The sequence below is a fragment of the Panthera tigris genome, chromosome B2 (assembly GCF_018350195.1).
Source record: "Panthera tigris isolate Pti1 chromosome B2, P.tigris_Pti1_mat1.1, whole genome shotgun sequence".
Lineage (NCBI taxonomy): Eukaryota > Metazoa > Chordata > Mammalia > Carnivora > Felidae > Panthera > Panthera tigris.
The window spans coordinates 141158953-141174008 of NC_056664.1; the positions used below are offsets into that span (position 1 = coordinate 141158953).

Genomic DNA, 15056 nt, shown 5'->3' on the forward strand with positions numbered 1-15056 from the left:
TGGAGGGAAGAGAAAGGAATGCCAAGTGGATGATCTCATGATATTTCTGTGCCCTTGATAATCCATCCATGAGGAACTTACAGCTAACAGTTTTAGTTTGTTGAGAGATTTTGTTCTCTGTGAAATAATATTGAACAAATCTGGTTTTATTCCTGGATGCCAAACTGGTATACTCACATACTTGGTGAAAGCCTAAGTCAGGTTCATTGAAAATGGAGAATCGGAAATCCCCCTCCCCCTGACCTTCATTCCAGTTTTCTGGAACCTGGTAGGAAAATCCTAACAAGCACAAAATAATACCTGAAGTCAGAGTTTGAAAATAAACCAGCAACGTCAGAAAATTTTTCAGGAGGAGTAAGCATTAATTAATTCGTTAATTAATTTCAGGCAAGGAGTAGGTTTTAAACTCTTGGTATAATTCACTTTCTTATGTGGACAATTCAGTATAGCCCAGCTTCATGTGGACTCACTGGGTCTCTTCTGCCCAGGAGGTGAGTCATCTTCTTTCCAAGGGATGAGACTTTGTTTCTTCATAGTCTTATTAGCTTCTATACCATTTAATCTCTACTGAGATTTGAAAAATTTGAAGTATTTTAATATATAGGAAGTGTCCTGATCCATCGTGCTGTTTGGGTGACACTTTCTGAGGTAGTGAGTTTTTGCGGTATGGATCCGGAATGCTCTTCTCTCTAAAGAAAGTTGTGCTTATTTGTACTTGTCATTTCTAAAGGAAAGGCCAGCCTGTAGTTTTTAAGTTTATTTTTAAACGTACATACACTAAATTAACTCCTTTGGTGTATAGTTTTAGGAGTTTTGGGACACCTGGGTGACTAGTCAGTTAAGCATCCTACTCTTGGTTTTGGCTCAGGTCATGATCTCACGGTTCATGAGTTCGAGCCCCACATCAGGTTCCGTGCTGTCTGTGTGGAGCTTGCTTGGGATTCTCTCTCTCTCTCTCTCTCTGCCCCTCCCCTGCTCTCTCTCTTTCTTTCTTTCAAAATAAATAAACTTAAAACCAAAAAGTATTAAAAAAAAAAAGTTTTGACAACCACTATGGTCTTATAACCACCACTACATTCAAGGTACAGGAAGTCCCCAAATTCCCTCCCCAAATTCCCTTGGGCTTGCCCCTTTATCTTCATCCCCTCTCCCCAGTTCTAACCCATGGCAACACTGGTGTGTTCTTTGTCTCTATGGTTTTGCCTTTTCCAGAATGTCATTATAAATGGAAGCATATAGACCTATCTGAGAAAGGAAGAAAAATCTCATACGACCTAACCTTACTCCTAAAGGAGTTAGAAAAAGAAGAACAAACGAAGTCTAAAACCAGTAGAAAAAAGGAAGTAATGCAGAGCAGAAATAAATGAAATAGAAACTAAAAGAACAGTGGAATTGATCAATGAAACCGGGGCGGGGGGGGGGGTGGCTCAAAAAAAAAATGGTTGCACACAGTGCACACAGTCTTAAATTATGGCTTCTTTCTCTTGGCGTTGTGCATTTGAGATACACACAAGATGTGCATCAGTTTCTTTTTATTGCTACTTCCATAGTTTGTTTCTCCATTCACTGGTGAAAGGTATTTGGGTTTTCAGTTTGAGGCATTTATAATAAATAAAGCTGCTGAAAACATTTACATACAAGTTTTTGTATAAGCGTAAGTTGTCATTTCTCTTGGGTGAATACCTGAGAGTGGAATGACGGGGGCATTTGGCAGGCATATGTTTCATGTTTAAGAAATTGCCAAACTGGGGTATGTGGGCGGCTCAGTAGGTTAGGCGTTCGACTCTTGATTTCGGCTCAGGTCACCATCTCGCAGTTGTGAGATCGAGCCCCACATTGGGCTCTGCACTGAGCATGGAGCCTGCTTGGGATTCTCTCTCTCTGCCCCTCCCCCCTCAAAAATAAAGAAATAAGCATTAAAAGAAAAAAAGAAAGAAATTGCCAAACTGTTTTCCAAAGTGACTGTACCATTTCGGAATCCCCGGCAGCAGTGGATGAGGGTGTCAGGAGCCCCACATCCTTGCTTGCACTTTTGGCAACGTCAGTTTGTCTTTATTTTAACGATCTACTAGGTATGTAGTGGTACTTCATCATGGTTTTAATTTGCATTTCCCTTATAACTACTGTTGAGCATCTTTTCATGTGCTCATTGCCCTTCCGTATATTTTCTGTGGTGAAATGTCTGTTTGAATCTTTTGCCCATTTCTTATTAGGTTGTTTTTTTCATTACTGAATTTTGAGAGTTCTTTACATTCTGGAAATAATATAATCTGCAAATATTTTGTCCCAGGTGTGGCTTCTCTTTCTCTTAACAGTGTTTTTCGCATAACAAAAAGCTTTTAATTTTAATGAAGTTCAGAGTACCAATTGTCTCTTTTGTGGATTGTGCTTTAGGTATCATGGTGAAAACCTGTATGCCTAATCCAAGTTCACGCTGTTTTCTTCAGAAAGTTGTGTAGTTTCAGGTGCATTTTGAGTTAGTGTTTGTGTAAGATGTGAGGTATAATAAAGTAGAAGTTTATGTTATGCGTCTGGATATCCAGTGATTCTGGCACTACCTGTTGGGAAGACTATTCTTTCTCTGTTGATTTCCTTTGCATTTTGTCAAAAATCAATTGAACATATTTGGTGGGTTTTTTAAATTTTTTTTTAATGTTTATTTACTTTTGAGGGAGAGACAGAGACAGAGCATGAGCCGGGGTGGGGCGGAGAGAGAGGGGAAGACACAAAATCTGAAGCAGGCTCCAGGCTCTGAGCTGTCAGCACAGAGCCCCACGCGGGGCTCGAACTCACGAACCGCGAGATCACGACCTGAGCCGAAGTCAAACGCTTAACTGACTGAGCCACCCACGTGCCCCACTTTGGTTTTGTTTCTGGACCGTATTCTCTTCTGTTTTGTGTCCATCCTTTTGCCAATACCACAATGTCTTGATTCATGTAGCTCTGTAGTAAATCTTTAAATCAGGTAGTATAAATTCTCCAGCTTGGTTCTTTTTCAAAATAATTTCAGGCTATTTTTCTTTTGCCTTTCCAAATAATTTAAGAGTCCATTTGTAGATATTTGTAAAAAAATCATGCTGGGTCTTTGGTATATATACAGTTTGTAATTGTTATATCTTCCTAATGAGCTTTTTTGTCTCTAGTAAGATTTCCTGTGTTAAAATCTGTTTTGTCTGATGTTAACATAGTCACCCCAGTTCTCTCACAGTTACTGTTTGCATGGCATATCTTTTCTCATCTTTTACTTTGAATCTGTTAGTGTCTTTGAATCTGTATCTCTTGTTGACAGCATCGTTGGAGCTTGCTCTTTTATCAAGTCTCGCGACCTCTGCGTTTTGATTAGAGTTTTTAGACCGTTTATATTGAATAATTATTGACCCAGTTAGATTTACGTTTGCCATTTTGATATTTGTCTTCCATGTGTCTTGTTCCTCCTTTAGTGCCTTTCTTTTGCGTTAAATATTTTCCAATATGCTGTTTTAATTTCTCTCACTTTTCCACTAAATTTAAAAAATTATTTTCTTAGTGGTTACCTCGGAGGATACTACGTGCATCTTTTTTTTTTTTTAACTTTTTTTTAATGTTTAGTTTTGAGAGAAAGAGACAGAGTGCGAGTGGGGGAGGGGCAGAAAGAGAGGGAGACCCAGAATCCTAAGCAGGCTCCAGGCTCTGAGCTGTCAGCACACAGCCCAACACGGAGCTCGTGAGATGCTCATGAGATGAACCATGAGATCATGACCTGAGCCGAAGTCGGGCGCTCAACTGACTGAGCCACCCAGGTGCCCCTGTGTACATCTTTTTTGTAATGTTACAATGCACTTCAGATTAATACTCAATTCTAATAAAATTGATAGAAACTCTTCTCCATTATAGCTCTGATTCCCTCTTTTTATGCTTCTGTCATCATATATATCATAAATCCAGCAATATGGTATGATAATTATTGCTTTCTACAATCTTATGTCTTCTAAAGAAGAGAAGAAATTAGAAAAGAATACATATTTTATGTTAGCCCACATATTCCTGGTGCTCTTCATTTCTCCCTATGAATTTAGGTAATTTCCTTTTAGCCTGACGTAGTATTTTTTTTTAACCTGAAGGGCTTCTTCTAGTATTTCTTTAATACAGCTCTGCTATCAGTTAATTCTCTCATCTTTGTTCATCTGAGAATGTCTTCATTTTGCCTTTATTTTTGAAGGATAAGTGTGCTGGTTATAGAATTCACAGCTGACTGTTTTCCTTCAGCATGATGAATATGTCTTTCCGTTGCTTCTGACCTCCTTTGTGTCAGATGACAAATCAGTCAGTTCTTTTGATTACACACACACACACACACACACACACACACACACACACAAGAGCACATTCCATTATACAAAATGAGTCATTTTTCACTTGCTGCTGTCAGGGTTTGTTTCTGTCTTTCGACAGTTTGATTCTGCTGTATCTTGGTGTGGATTCATACTCCTATTTATCCTATCCAGGTTTGTTGAGCTTCTTGGAAATGCAGATTAAAATTTTCCATCAAATTTGGGAAACTTTGCCCTTTTATTTCTTCACATATTTTTTTTACTTCTTCTCCTTTGTGGACTCCCACTGCAAGTATGTTCACGTGTTTTGTTTTCTGAAGCATGGTTCAGCCATTTTTTTCCCTCTGTTCTTCAGATTAGATAACTTTTTTTTTTTTTACTTCTTATAAATGTTTTTTTTTTTTAATATGAAATTTACTGTCAAATTGGTTTCCATACAATACCCAGGGCTCATCCAACAGGTGCCCTCCTCAGTGCCCATCACCCACAGCCCCCCTCCCTCCCACCCCCCCATCAACCCTCAGTTTATTCTCAGTTTTTAAGAGTCTCTTATGGTTTGGCTCCCTCCCTCTCTAACTTTTTTTTTTTCCTTCCCCTCCCCCATGGTCTTCTGTTAAGTTTCTCAGGATCCACATAAGAGTGAAAACATATGGTGTCTGTCTTTCTCTGTATGACATATTTCACTTAGCATCACACTCTCCAGTTCCATCCACGTTGCTACAAAAGGCCATATTTCATTCTTTCTCATTGCCAAGTAGTATTCCATTGTGTATATAAACCACTATCTTCAGATTCACTGATTCCTTCTTCCGCCATCTTGAATCTGCATTTGAGCCTCTACAGTGAATTTTTAATTTCAGTTACTGTATTTTCAGCTCCAAACATTTCATTCTATTTATTTGTAAGTTCTTTTTCTAGAGAATTTTTATTGTTTGATTCCGTGTCCTATTTCTCTGCATTTTTAAACATGACTTTAGCTCTTTGAATGTATTTCTGGAAGCTGCTTTGTCTGCTAAATTCAACATCCAGGGACACTTAGAGATGGTTTCTGTTGACTACTTTTTTGTCGGTATGGGTTATACCTTGCTTTTTCTCTGCATATCTCTTAATTTTTTGTCAAAAACTGGAAATTTTAGAGAATATATTTTAGCAACTCTCAATTCTGATTTTTCATCTCTGAAGGTTGTTGTTTCTACTTTATGTTTATTTGATTGTTTGGGAAGTAATTTGCTTAGGCCAAGTCTCTGAATTGTCTCTCCCCTAAAGTTCAGTTATTTTTATTTTTTAAGTTTGGCTCCCTGGGGCTCACCCTTGTGTCTGTGTAGATTAGCAGTAAGCCTGCCTCAAGCCAGTACGGCTTCTGTCCTCTGCTGATGGATCTTTGGGTAGGGGAAAGTTAGCCACCCTGGCTTTTACTTTTTTGCGGACCTTTTGTGTCTCCTTTACAAGTGTGTGCAGCCTCAGAATTGGCCAGGAATGTGTGGCTGACTCGGATTCCATCTGGTCTCCACTGTTTCTGCACACAGCCTCAGTCCGGAAAATGCTTGGCTGGACCACGCAACCTTGGCTAGTGGGGTCATTGGCCCTCTCTGTTCCCCAGCCTCTGGATTGTCACTGCCACCACCACTGAGTATGAGCACGTCCCCCTGCTCCAGGTCACGTGAGCCTTTTTCCTCGCCAGGGAACCTGCAGTGGCCAGCCTTCACATTTACAGTCTGCTCTACACTGTCAGAACCTCCATGTCAACCAGGGAGAGGGTGGGGAGGTACAGGGGCCACAGGGGAGATGAGAGCAGCCCCACACCAGACAGAACGCCACAGATTTCCATAAAGTTCAGCAGTTTTGCAAGTATAAACACTTCTCACGTGGCTGTTTGCCTTTGGTTGGTTTCCAGAACACTTATTTTTGGTTCTGGGTTCTGTCCAGCTTTATAATTGTTTGGGGGGGATGGGAATAGCTGATTGCCTCACTCAACTGTAGCTGGTATTTTCATCTCCAGGAGCCTTTTAACGAACAGAGATTTTGTTTGGTAGACTTAAAACATTTTCAGTGTTCACTTGATGTTTGGTATGTCAGGCTTGTTAAGCTGATTTTCTGCTTTTAAAACAGAAATATCACTCATTTGGCTATGTTTTAGAATGGTCATAAGTTCTGGGGTAGTAGCTTTACTGCATTCGTGGAAAAATTGCCTTTTCTATTTTTGGTTTAAGTACGTTAAAAAACAATGAAATAAAGAGCTACAGTCTTGAGCTACTTTTCATAAATACTAAATTCGAGGTTATATTGCATTTGGACACATTTTTATAGATATAAAAATTTTACACACTTTGTAAGGATTACTTATTAAATTCCATTTTCTCACCCCTTTCTGCCTGCAGACTTCATATGGCCACACAGGACTGGCATAGTCTTAGTTTATCAGAAAGAGGAAGTTTTTCATACTTAGATAAGATTTGCTTCTAAATTTGTTGAATACTCAGGGATCCTTGAAGAAAATAGTACTTTGTAGCTGTGATTTTTCTTGTCACAGCTACAAAATTTGTTAATTTGTTAAATCAGAATCTCATCCTTAAAAACTAAAAAGCCTGTTGTATCTCTTTCCTGTAGCTCTTTGAGCATCCGCTGTGTTAACAGCTTGTTTTTAGGTTAGTGTTTTTAGTTTAGTGAAAAATCCCTATGGTTTTACCTTGTACTAAATAACTTTCTACCAAAGACCCAGTAGATACAAACGGCTTTCATTTGTGCTGACGGTAATCCGCTTTAGACAGGGGTGTATATCACTCTTGTCCACCTTGCAGGTCGCTTTGAAGAAGAATTTATCAAGATGCGCATGGAGAGACTTCAGGCATGGGTGACCAGGATGTGTCGTCACCCAGTCATCTCAGAAAGTGAGGTTTTCCAGCAGTTTCTAAATTTCCGAGATGAAAAGGTAGGACCTTTTGTTATGACAGTCATCGATCATATTGAGAATTGTCACATTCATACCAATTTTATGTCTGAAAGTTAAAATTATGTTGACTCGCTATTTCTCATTTCCTCCAAAGACAATGAGGGGACAGAAACCTAAATCCTAAGCATGGGAAATTAGTCATGATAATGTGGAAGAATCGCTTGCCAGAATGGTTTTCCATCAGCTGGGAATGGATTGGCCCAGACTGGGCAGGAGGTGAAGGATATGATAGGATGAGGAATGAAAATTTTTCCTGGATGCTTTTAAAAATAGGATAGGCCCCAAACTATGCAGGATATTATCAGTGTGAAGTGAGGGAAACAGAGTGAATGATTTCTTAAGATCACATTTTGACCTTGCAGTGTAATAACGTTATGAAACAAAAAGTAGATTCAACATTGGACCAGCCTTCTCCAAGCCAAGGCGTTTTTCCAGAACGGTAGCCGCAAGTCCAGACTAAATGCTGGTCTCTCTTTGTCCCGTAGATAGTCATTCTGCCAATGGCCGTGTATTCTGTGTTGAAGGTCAAGAAACCATTGGCTGTTTAACATCTCATTATTGTCTGCTTTGGAGATGGTTCTCTCTCTCCATAAACTTTTGCTCTAAATTGTACCTTTTTATTCTGAAAGATGTTTTCTCCATATTTCTCTTACAACAAAGATGACATATCTTAGAAAGCAATGTAAAGAATAAAAGCATAAGTTTTTATAGGAGATAGGAAATATATTACAGTCCTAGAAAAAAAAGTCATGAAATTATTTTCGTGTTTTATTAAATTAAATACTGGAATATTATAGACTTTGTTGGAACTTTCAGGCAGAGATTTACTTGCTAAACTGCTTTGTAGTACCTTTCCCTTGTTAACATGAACACATTTGTAATAAGTATAAATAATCAGGCTCTGTGTATGTTTACAGACCTACCCATACACTTAATATTGTACAATTATTTGGGCCTTATTTTTCAGTTACTGCTTATTTCTAGAATTGGCGGGCTTATTTGAGTGTGTGGCATATAACCAGGCCAGGAACTAGAAAACACCGAGGCGCTTCAGCAATTTTTGGTCAAGATTGTAGGTCTAGACTTGCACCTGCTTTGGGCAAGTCTGGTTTGTTTGGTGAGATGTGATGCCAGTCACAGTGTGCCGTGAAATCATACAGTGGTGAAACTAGGTTCTTTGAGGGAGTTCTGTCCATCAGTTCTGTTACTTTGGAGACACGAAAACTGCATGGAATCCCTTCCCAACTTTCTTGCCTTGCTGGTACTCACAAGGCTCAAACAGAAGTCCTGATTTTCCAAAGATTTGATTTAGAAAGCGCTTCTAAAGGTTGTGTTCAATACAGAATATTATTATTAAAAAAAAAAAAAGAAATCTGGACACTGGGGCTTTAGGATTTGATATAATAGGAAGAAGAAAGAACCTGGGAGTCAGGACACCTGAGCTCTAGTCTGGGCTCTGCTGCAGGCTCCCTCTGTGATCTTGGCCTCGGCATTTGATCTCTTTGGGTCACAGTTTCCTCACCTGCTAAATGAGGGTGTAAAACTAGATAGTCACTGAAAGCTGTGATTCTTTGGCCAGAAATAGCTCATTTAGATGGATGGACGTAGGTAATCCCAAAGACCTGAGGAGAAATTATTAGAAATAAGTGGTTAGTAAGATAGCTGGATGCAAGACACATATTTGCATACCAGCAATAAACACAAAATGAAAATCTAAAAAAAAAAACTATCACAGTAGCATCAAAAATATATCTAGGAATAAATACAAGAAAATGTACAAAAAACTCTACATAAGAAGCTTTGATGTGGTGGTTCCTGGGTGGCTCAGTTGGTTAAGCATCCAACTTGATTTCAGCTCAGGTCATGATCTCACTGTGAGATTGAGCCCCATGTCGAGCTTGTGCTGACAGTGCAGAGCCTGCTTGGGATTCTGTCTCGCCCTCTCTCTCTGCCCGCTCCTGCTTGCATGCTCGCTCTCTCTCTCTCTCTCTCTCTCAAAATGAATAAAATTAAAAATAAAGCTATAAGGAGTGCCCGGATGACTCAGTCGGTTAAGCATCTGACTCCTGGTTTGGCTTAACTCATGATCTCACAGTTAGTGAGATTGAGACCAACATTGGACTCTGTGCTGACAGCTTGGGATTTCTCTCTCCTCTCTCTCTCTGCCCCTTCCCAGCTCGCTCACTCTCTCTCTGGCTCTCTCTCAAAAAATAAGTAAGTAAACCTTAAAAAAAAAAAAAAAGCTGTGAAACATTTTTGAGAGAAATAAAAGAAAACCTAGCTAAGTGTTCCATGGAATTGGGGAACAGAAAAGATGCCACGGGTGGAAAATGAGAGCACTAAGAATAGCCTAGCCAAGGTACTCTTGAAAAAGCATGAAGTAGGAAGAGGGCTTTATTGGATATTAAGACCTGTTATAAAACTAAACTAACTTTAAAAGCATGGTATTGGCATAAGGCCAGACAAATAGATCAGTGGAACAGAATAGAAGGGACGCGATGTAAGGCAGAGATGGTACAAAGTCCAGTGGGGATAGGACAGTCTTTCCAGTGAATGGTGCTGGGTCACTTGGGTGGCTTCACTGGGGAAAAATGAAACTTGGTCCCTACCGCACAACAGTCTGCTATTGATTTTGTTAGGGTTGACATTGGTGTTGTGATTATGTATTTTGAAAATGTGGTCTTCTGTATTAAAGTCCTATAATAGCCTTCTCTATATAAGGTATTTATAGGTGAGGGGCACCTGGGTGGCTCAGTTGGTTAAGCATCCAACTGCGGCTCAGGTCATGGTCTCAAAGTTCATGGATTCAAGCCCTGCATCAGGCTCTGTGTTGACAGCTCAGAGCCCAGAGTCTGCTTCTGCTTCTGTGTGTGTGTCTCTCTCTCAAAAATAAATAAACATTAAAAAAAAAAAAAAAGGTATTTATAGGTGAAATGATACCATATCTGGGACTTCCAGTAAAATCAAGGAAAAAAATGCAGAATGGAGGAGAATAGAAAAAACAAGATTGGCAAATGTTGATATTTGTTTTGCAGCTGAGTCTGAGAGGGGAACTATTAGACTTTTCTGTGTACTTTTATATGTATTTGGAAGTTTCCATTGTATAAAGTTTTGAAAAAAATCATTTCCAGGTGGTTTGCAAGTCTAATGTGAAAGGCAACACATAAAGCTTCTAGAAGGTAACATAGGGGAATATCTTCATAGCCCTAGTGGACAGATGGATTTCTGAAATATGACACAAAAATGACTAATCACACAGGAAGAGGTTGATAAATTAGACTGCATTAAAATTAAGAACAGCTGTGTATCAAAAGAAGCCTTTAAAAGTGAAAAACAAGCTAAAGATATGAACATTTAGAACCAACTAAAGGGCTGCCTTTTAGAATATAGGAAAACACATACAAATCCGTAAGAAAGATAATCAGCCCAGTTGTAGGGTTGACTTGGTAATGTACTTCACAAAAGACAGTATCTCAATCACCAACGAATGTATGGGAAAGTACTTAATCTCATTAGTCATCACCGAAATGCAAATCAGAAGTACCGAGAACAGTACTACCCACTAACCAGAAATGGCTGAACTAAACCTAGCGTCTTAGTGAGCTCAGTCACACCTGCTGGTGGGTGTGCAAATGGGTGAAACCAGTTGGGAAAGTCACCCAGAGTTACCTACTAGGGCGAACATTTTCTGCCCGCATCGGGGCACATGTACATGACATCTTGCTCAACCGCCGCCCCCCTGCCCGCAGGGCCTCCGGTGGCCACCCGTAGTAGGATGAACAAACTGGGGAGTGTTCAGGCAAGAATGGAACCAATGACCTGTGGCTCCACCAACAATGTGGCTGTAGCTCCTAAGCACAGGTTGAGCCAAAAAAGCCAGACACAGAGAATACAGGGTAGGGTGGTCTTCACCAGCTCGGAAACCCAGCCAACCTACCCATGAGGGACTTGTGTCTAGAGGGGATAACTTGAAAGAAAAGTGAGGAACTGGTAACTCTAAAAGAGGATAGTGGTTACCTTTGTGGGGGAGGGCAGGGGTCAGGACTGGGAAGGGACACGAGGGGCCTTCTGGAATGCCATCTTGTTTCTCTTGGCCTTGGGGTAGGTTACACAGCTATTATCTTACACTTTGTGAGAATTGGTCACACTGTATATTATGGCTTTAGGCGCTTTTCTGTGTGTGTGTGTGTGTGTGTGTGTGTGTGTGTGTGTAGATAGATCTTTATAGATCTATCTTACAAAAAAAAATTTTTTTTTTAAAATAGCTCATAATATTAGTTCCTATCTTATATTTTAGAAAAGCTTTCACCTTTTTTAAGAAAACATTTAACCTAAAACTTTGAGGTACTTGGTCAGGAATATAGGGTGTGTTCATGTTCACTGTTATATTGCTGTGCGTTGGGAAAGGATAGGGATTGAGTCCCCTCGCTCTGAAGGGACTTGGGCTCACAGGGACCGTTCTGCGCATTGGCACGTGTTTCGTGTACAGAGATTACATCTGGGGTGTGCGCACTCCCTCGGTGGAGAGGGCGATGGCATGGGAGCTGCTGTCGACAATTAGAAAGATAGTGAGCCAATCGCACTAGGGAGTTTTGAAAGACTGTGCTGTCCACGGTAATATTATAATGTTCTTATTTGCAGGAATGGAAAACTGGGAAGAGGAAGGCTGAGAAAGACGAGCTGGTAGGAGTTATGATCTTTTCCACCATGGAACCAGAGGCCCCTGACTTGGACTTACTAGAAATGTAAGAGAGATCAGCCTTTCCTTCCTCCCAAACCTGTGTCCACCTCCTGTGCTCGCAGGCCGGGGAGGCTGTGGTTGGATGATGGGGAGCACATCACTTGTGCAGGGAAGCGTTGTCTTTCTAGCTGTAGCATCAGATTAAAGTCTGCTTCCTTTTTACCTTGAAGTCCATGATTTCATAATGGACACGGTGGTTTCTAGTTACCTCTAATAAAGCATGATAATTTCAACAATAGCCACATTATGGAAAGAGCCTAAATGTCCATCCACTGACGAATGGATAAAGAAGATGTGGTTTATATATACAATGGAATAGTACTTGGCAATGAGAAAGAATGAAATCCTGACATTTGCAGCAACTTGGATGGAACTGGAGGGTATTATGCTCAGTGAAATAAGTCAGAGAAAGACAGATACCATGTTTTCATTCATATGTAGATCTTGAGAAACCTAACAGAAGACCATGGGAGAAGGGAAGGGGAAAAAAAAGAGTTCCAGAGAGGGAGGGAGGCAAACCATAAGAGACTCTTAAATACAGAGAACAAACTGAGGGTGGATGGCGGGAGAGGGGAAAGCAGGTGGTGGGCATTGAGGAGGGCACCTGTTGGGATGAGCACTGGGTGTTGTATGGAAGCCAATTTGACAATAAATTGTATTAAAAATGAATAAAAATAAAAAATAGGTCTGATTAAAAAAAATAATAATAAAGCATGATAAAACAAAGTGGCACAGAACCAGCGCATGCCTACGTGATATTCAACAAGGCAGAAATCTCTGAACATTGCCTCAGAGGAAGTAAATCTCTAACCTGCAGTTTTGTGCTATTTTTTCATCTGTTGTTTCTAATTATGTAATTTTTTTTTTTTTTAAATGAAGGCTTGGCCAAAAATCTGGAGTAGTTCCTTTTCTATTTAAAAACTAACTAGAAATCTTGGGCTTTTTTTAAGAAGTTTTTTTTCTTATTATAAAATTCTTGCTTATGTGTTACCAAATGTGTAGACAAGGGAAAAAAAAAAAACAATGTTACAACTGCCCAGAGAGAAAAATCAATGTTAATATGTGTTGACCTAGGTCTTCCAAAATCTCCTCTGTGCATATGTATCTAGGAGAAAAATTGTTTAAGCAAAAAAAGACCTCACACTATGCATTCTGTTTTATAAGCTTTTTTTTTTTTTCATTTAGCATTATGTTGGGATGATTTTTTCAGGTTGGCATTTTTTATATCTTCAAAGAACTGAGTTATTCAGTATCACTCAGATGGTTGTGTACCCAGGTCACTTTCTCCGATTCATTGAAGTACTTATTGGAATGAATGAATAAACTACCCGATGGTACCTCCACCAAATAAGATATTCACGAAACCATGATTTCATTTCCTTTAGAATGATTTTAGTTAAAATTCACAGGGAATTGAGGGGAACAGAAGCAGAGTTAAAATTTAAATGGCAGATTTTTAGGTAATTTTTTTTAAGTTTGTTTATTCTGAGAGAGACAGTACAAGTGGGGGTGGGTCAGAGAGAGAGAGAGAGAGAGAGAGAGAGAGAGAATCCCAAGTAGGCTCTGTGCTGTCAGTGCAGAGCCTGATGCAGAGCTCGGTCCCACAAGCCACGAGATCATGACCTGAGCCGAAAGCGAGCTGAAACCTGAGCCGAAATTGGACACTTACCCGACTGAGCCGCCCAAGTGCCCCTTCAAGCCTGAGTAAAGGGCGTTGCTACAGTGCCAGAAAACCACTGCCCGTGGTTATGTTTGGTGCAAGTCTCCCTGACCGTGTTGATTTTTCTCGTCTTGCACCTCACACTGACCATGTGGTGGCAAAGTCAAGGACATGCCGTCTTGTGTTTCGCCCCACAGAGAACAGAAGTGTGATGCCGTCGGTAAATTCACCAAAGCCATGGATGATGGTGTGAAGGAGCTACTGACCGTGGGCCAGGAGCACTGGAAACGGTGCACAGGACGTAAGTGCCGTCCTCGCGGCCACTTCTGGGTTTGTAGGTGGCAGTGCAGGCCCCGTTTTGTGACCTTTACCACACTGCAGAACCGTCCCCTCAAACAGAAATGCACGTCATGCAGTAATGTCACACCCATGGCTCTCTGGGGACCCTCACTGGTCAGCCCTAATCAGATGACGGAAAACGGACTCCGACAAATCCAGTTCAAGAACTCTCACAAAAATGTGTCCCCTTAACTGTTTCTAGTTATTTGGAGTGTATAATCTGTGAATAATGAATCCTTTCTCGTGTTTAGAGAATGCTTGTTGTTTTTAATGTCATGATTTTACGTTGTAATGTTTATCCATTTGGTAAGATTTGTTTATAGAAAGTTCTTCAACTTACAACGGGGTTCCATCCCAAAAAGCCCATCCTGAGTGGAAAACACCCTAAGGTGAAAACACATTCAATACACTTACCCTCCCGAACTTCACAGCTTAGCCTGGCCCCCCCTGGCTCGGGACGCTTGCATCAGCCTGCAGCTGGGCAGAGACATCTCACACAGGACCGAGACGGTTGAACGTCTCATACCGGACTCAAAGTGACAGAATGGCTGCACGGGTGCAGAATGCGTGCCGTGTGCCCGCTGTTTACCCCCGTGGTCGCCGGCTGCCCAGCATCACAGACAGGATCCTCCCATGTGTCCCCGGCCCAGGACAAGATCCAAATTCAGAATTCCAAGTACGGTTTCTGTTGAACGCATACCACTTTGACACCATCATAAAGTCAAAATATTGTTAAGTCAGGGACCACCTGTATGTGGCTGCAGACCTAATATTTAAGAGAAAGCAGGATGCTGGGTCAGACGAGGAGCAGGGTGAGGGCAGGAGCTCCGCCAGCCACTGCCGTCTGCCTGCACTTTCACTTTCTCGAAGACTTCGTACCTCCCCCGGCCCCCTCCCCACACGGCCTTGGTTTCTGAACCGTCACCCTGCTGAACCTTTGTTGTCTTGCAGTCAAGTCCTTGCAGCTCTTGTCACATAGCCCAGGCTAGAAGCACTCAAGCGTCGGCTGTGGGGTCAACACCCCGCGGCTGCCCTCCCACCGCTAAGGCCCAGCAG

The 15056-nt window shown here is 41.0% G+C and overlaps 1 protein-coding gene across 9 annotated transcripts in view; it reads left to right on the plus strand.

Annotated features, from left to right (window-relative positions):
• Positions 1–15056, plus strand: part of LOC102972920 (palmitoyltransferase ZDHHC14) — a 532612-nt gene that overhangs the window by 501623 nt on the left and 15933 nt on the right. For all 9 annotated transcript variants that reach the window (XM_042987395.1, XM_042987396.1, XM_042987398.1 and 6 more), the window contains 3 exons: positions 7109–7239; positions 11902–12005; positions 13859–13962. In XM_042987395.1, the coding sequence (XP_042843329.1) occupies positions 7109–7239; positions 11902–12005; positions 13859–13962 (339 nt within the window). The remainder of the gene's footprint in view (positions 1–7108; positions 7240–11901; positions 12006–13858; positions 13963–15056) is intronic.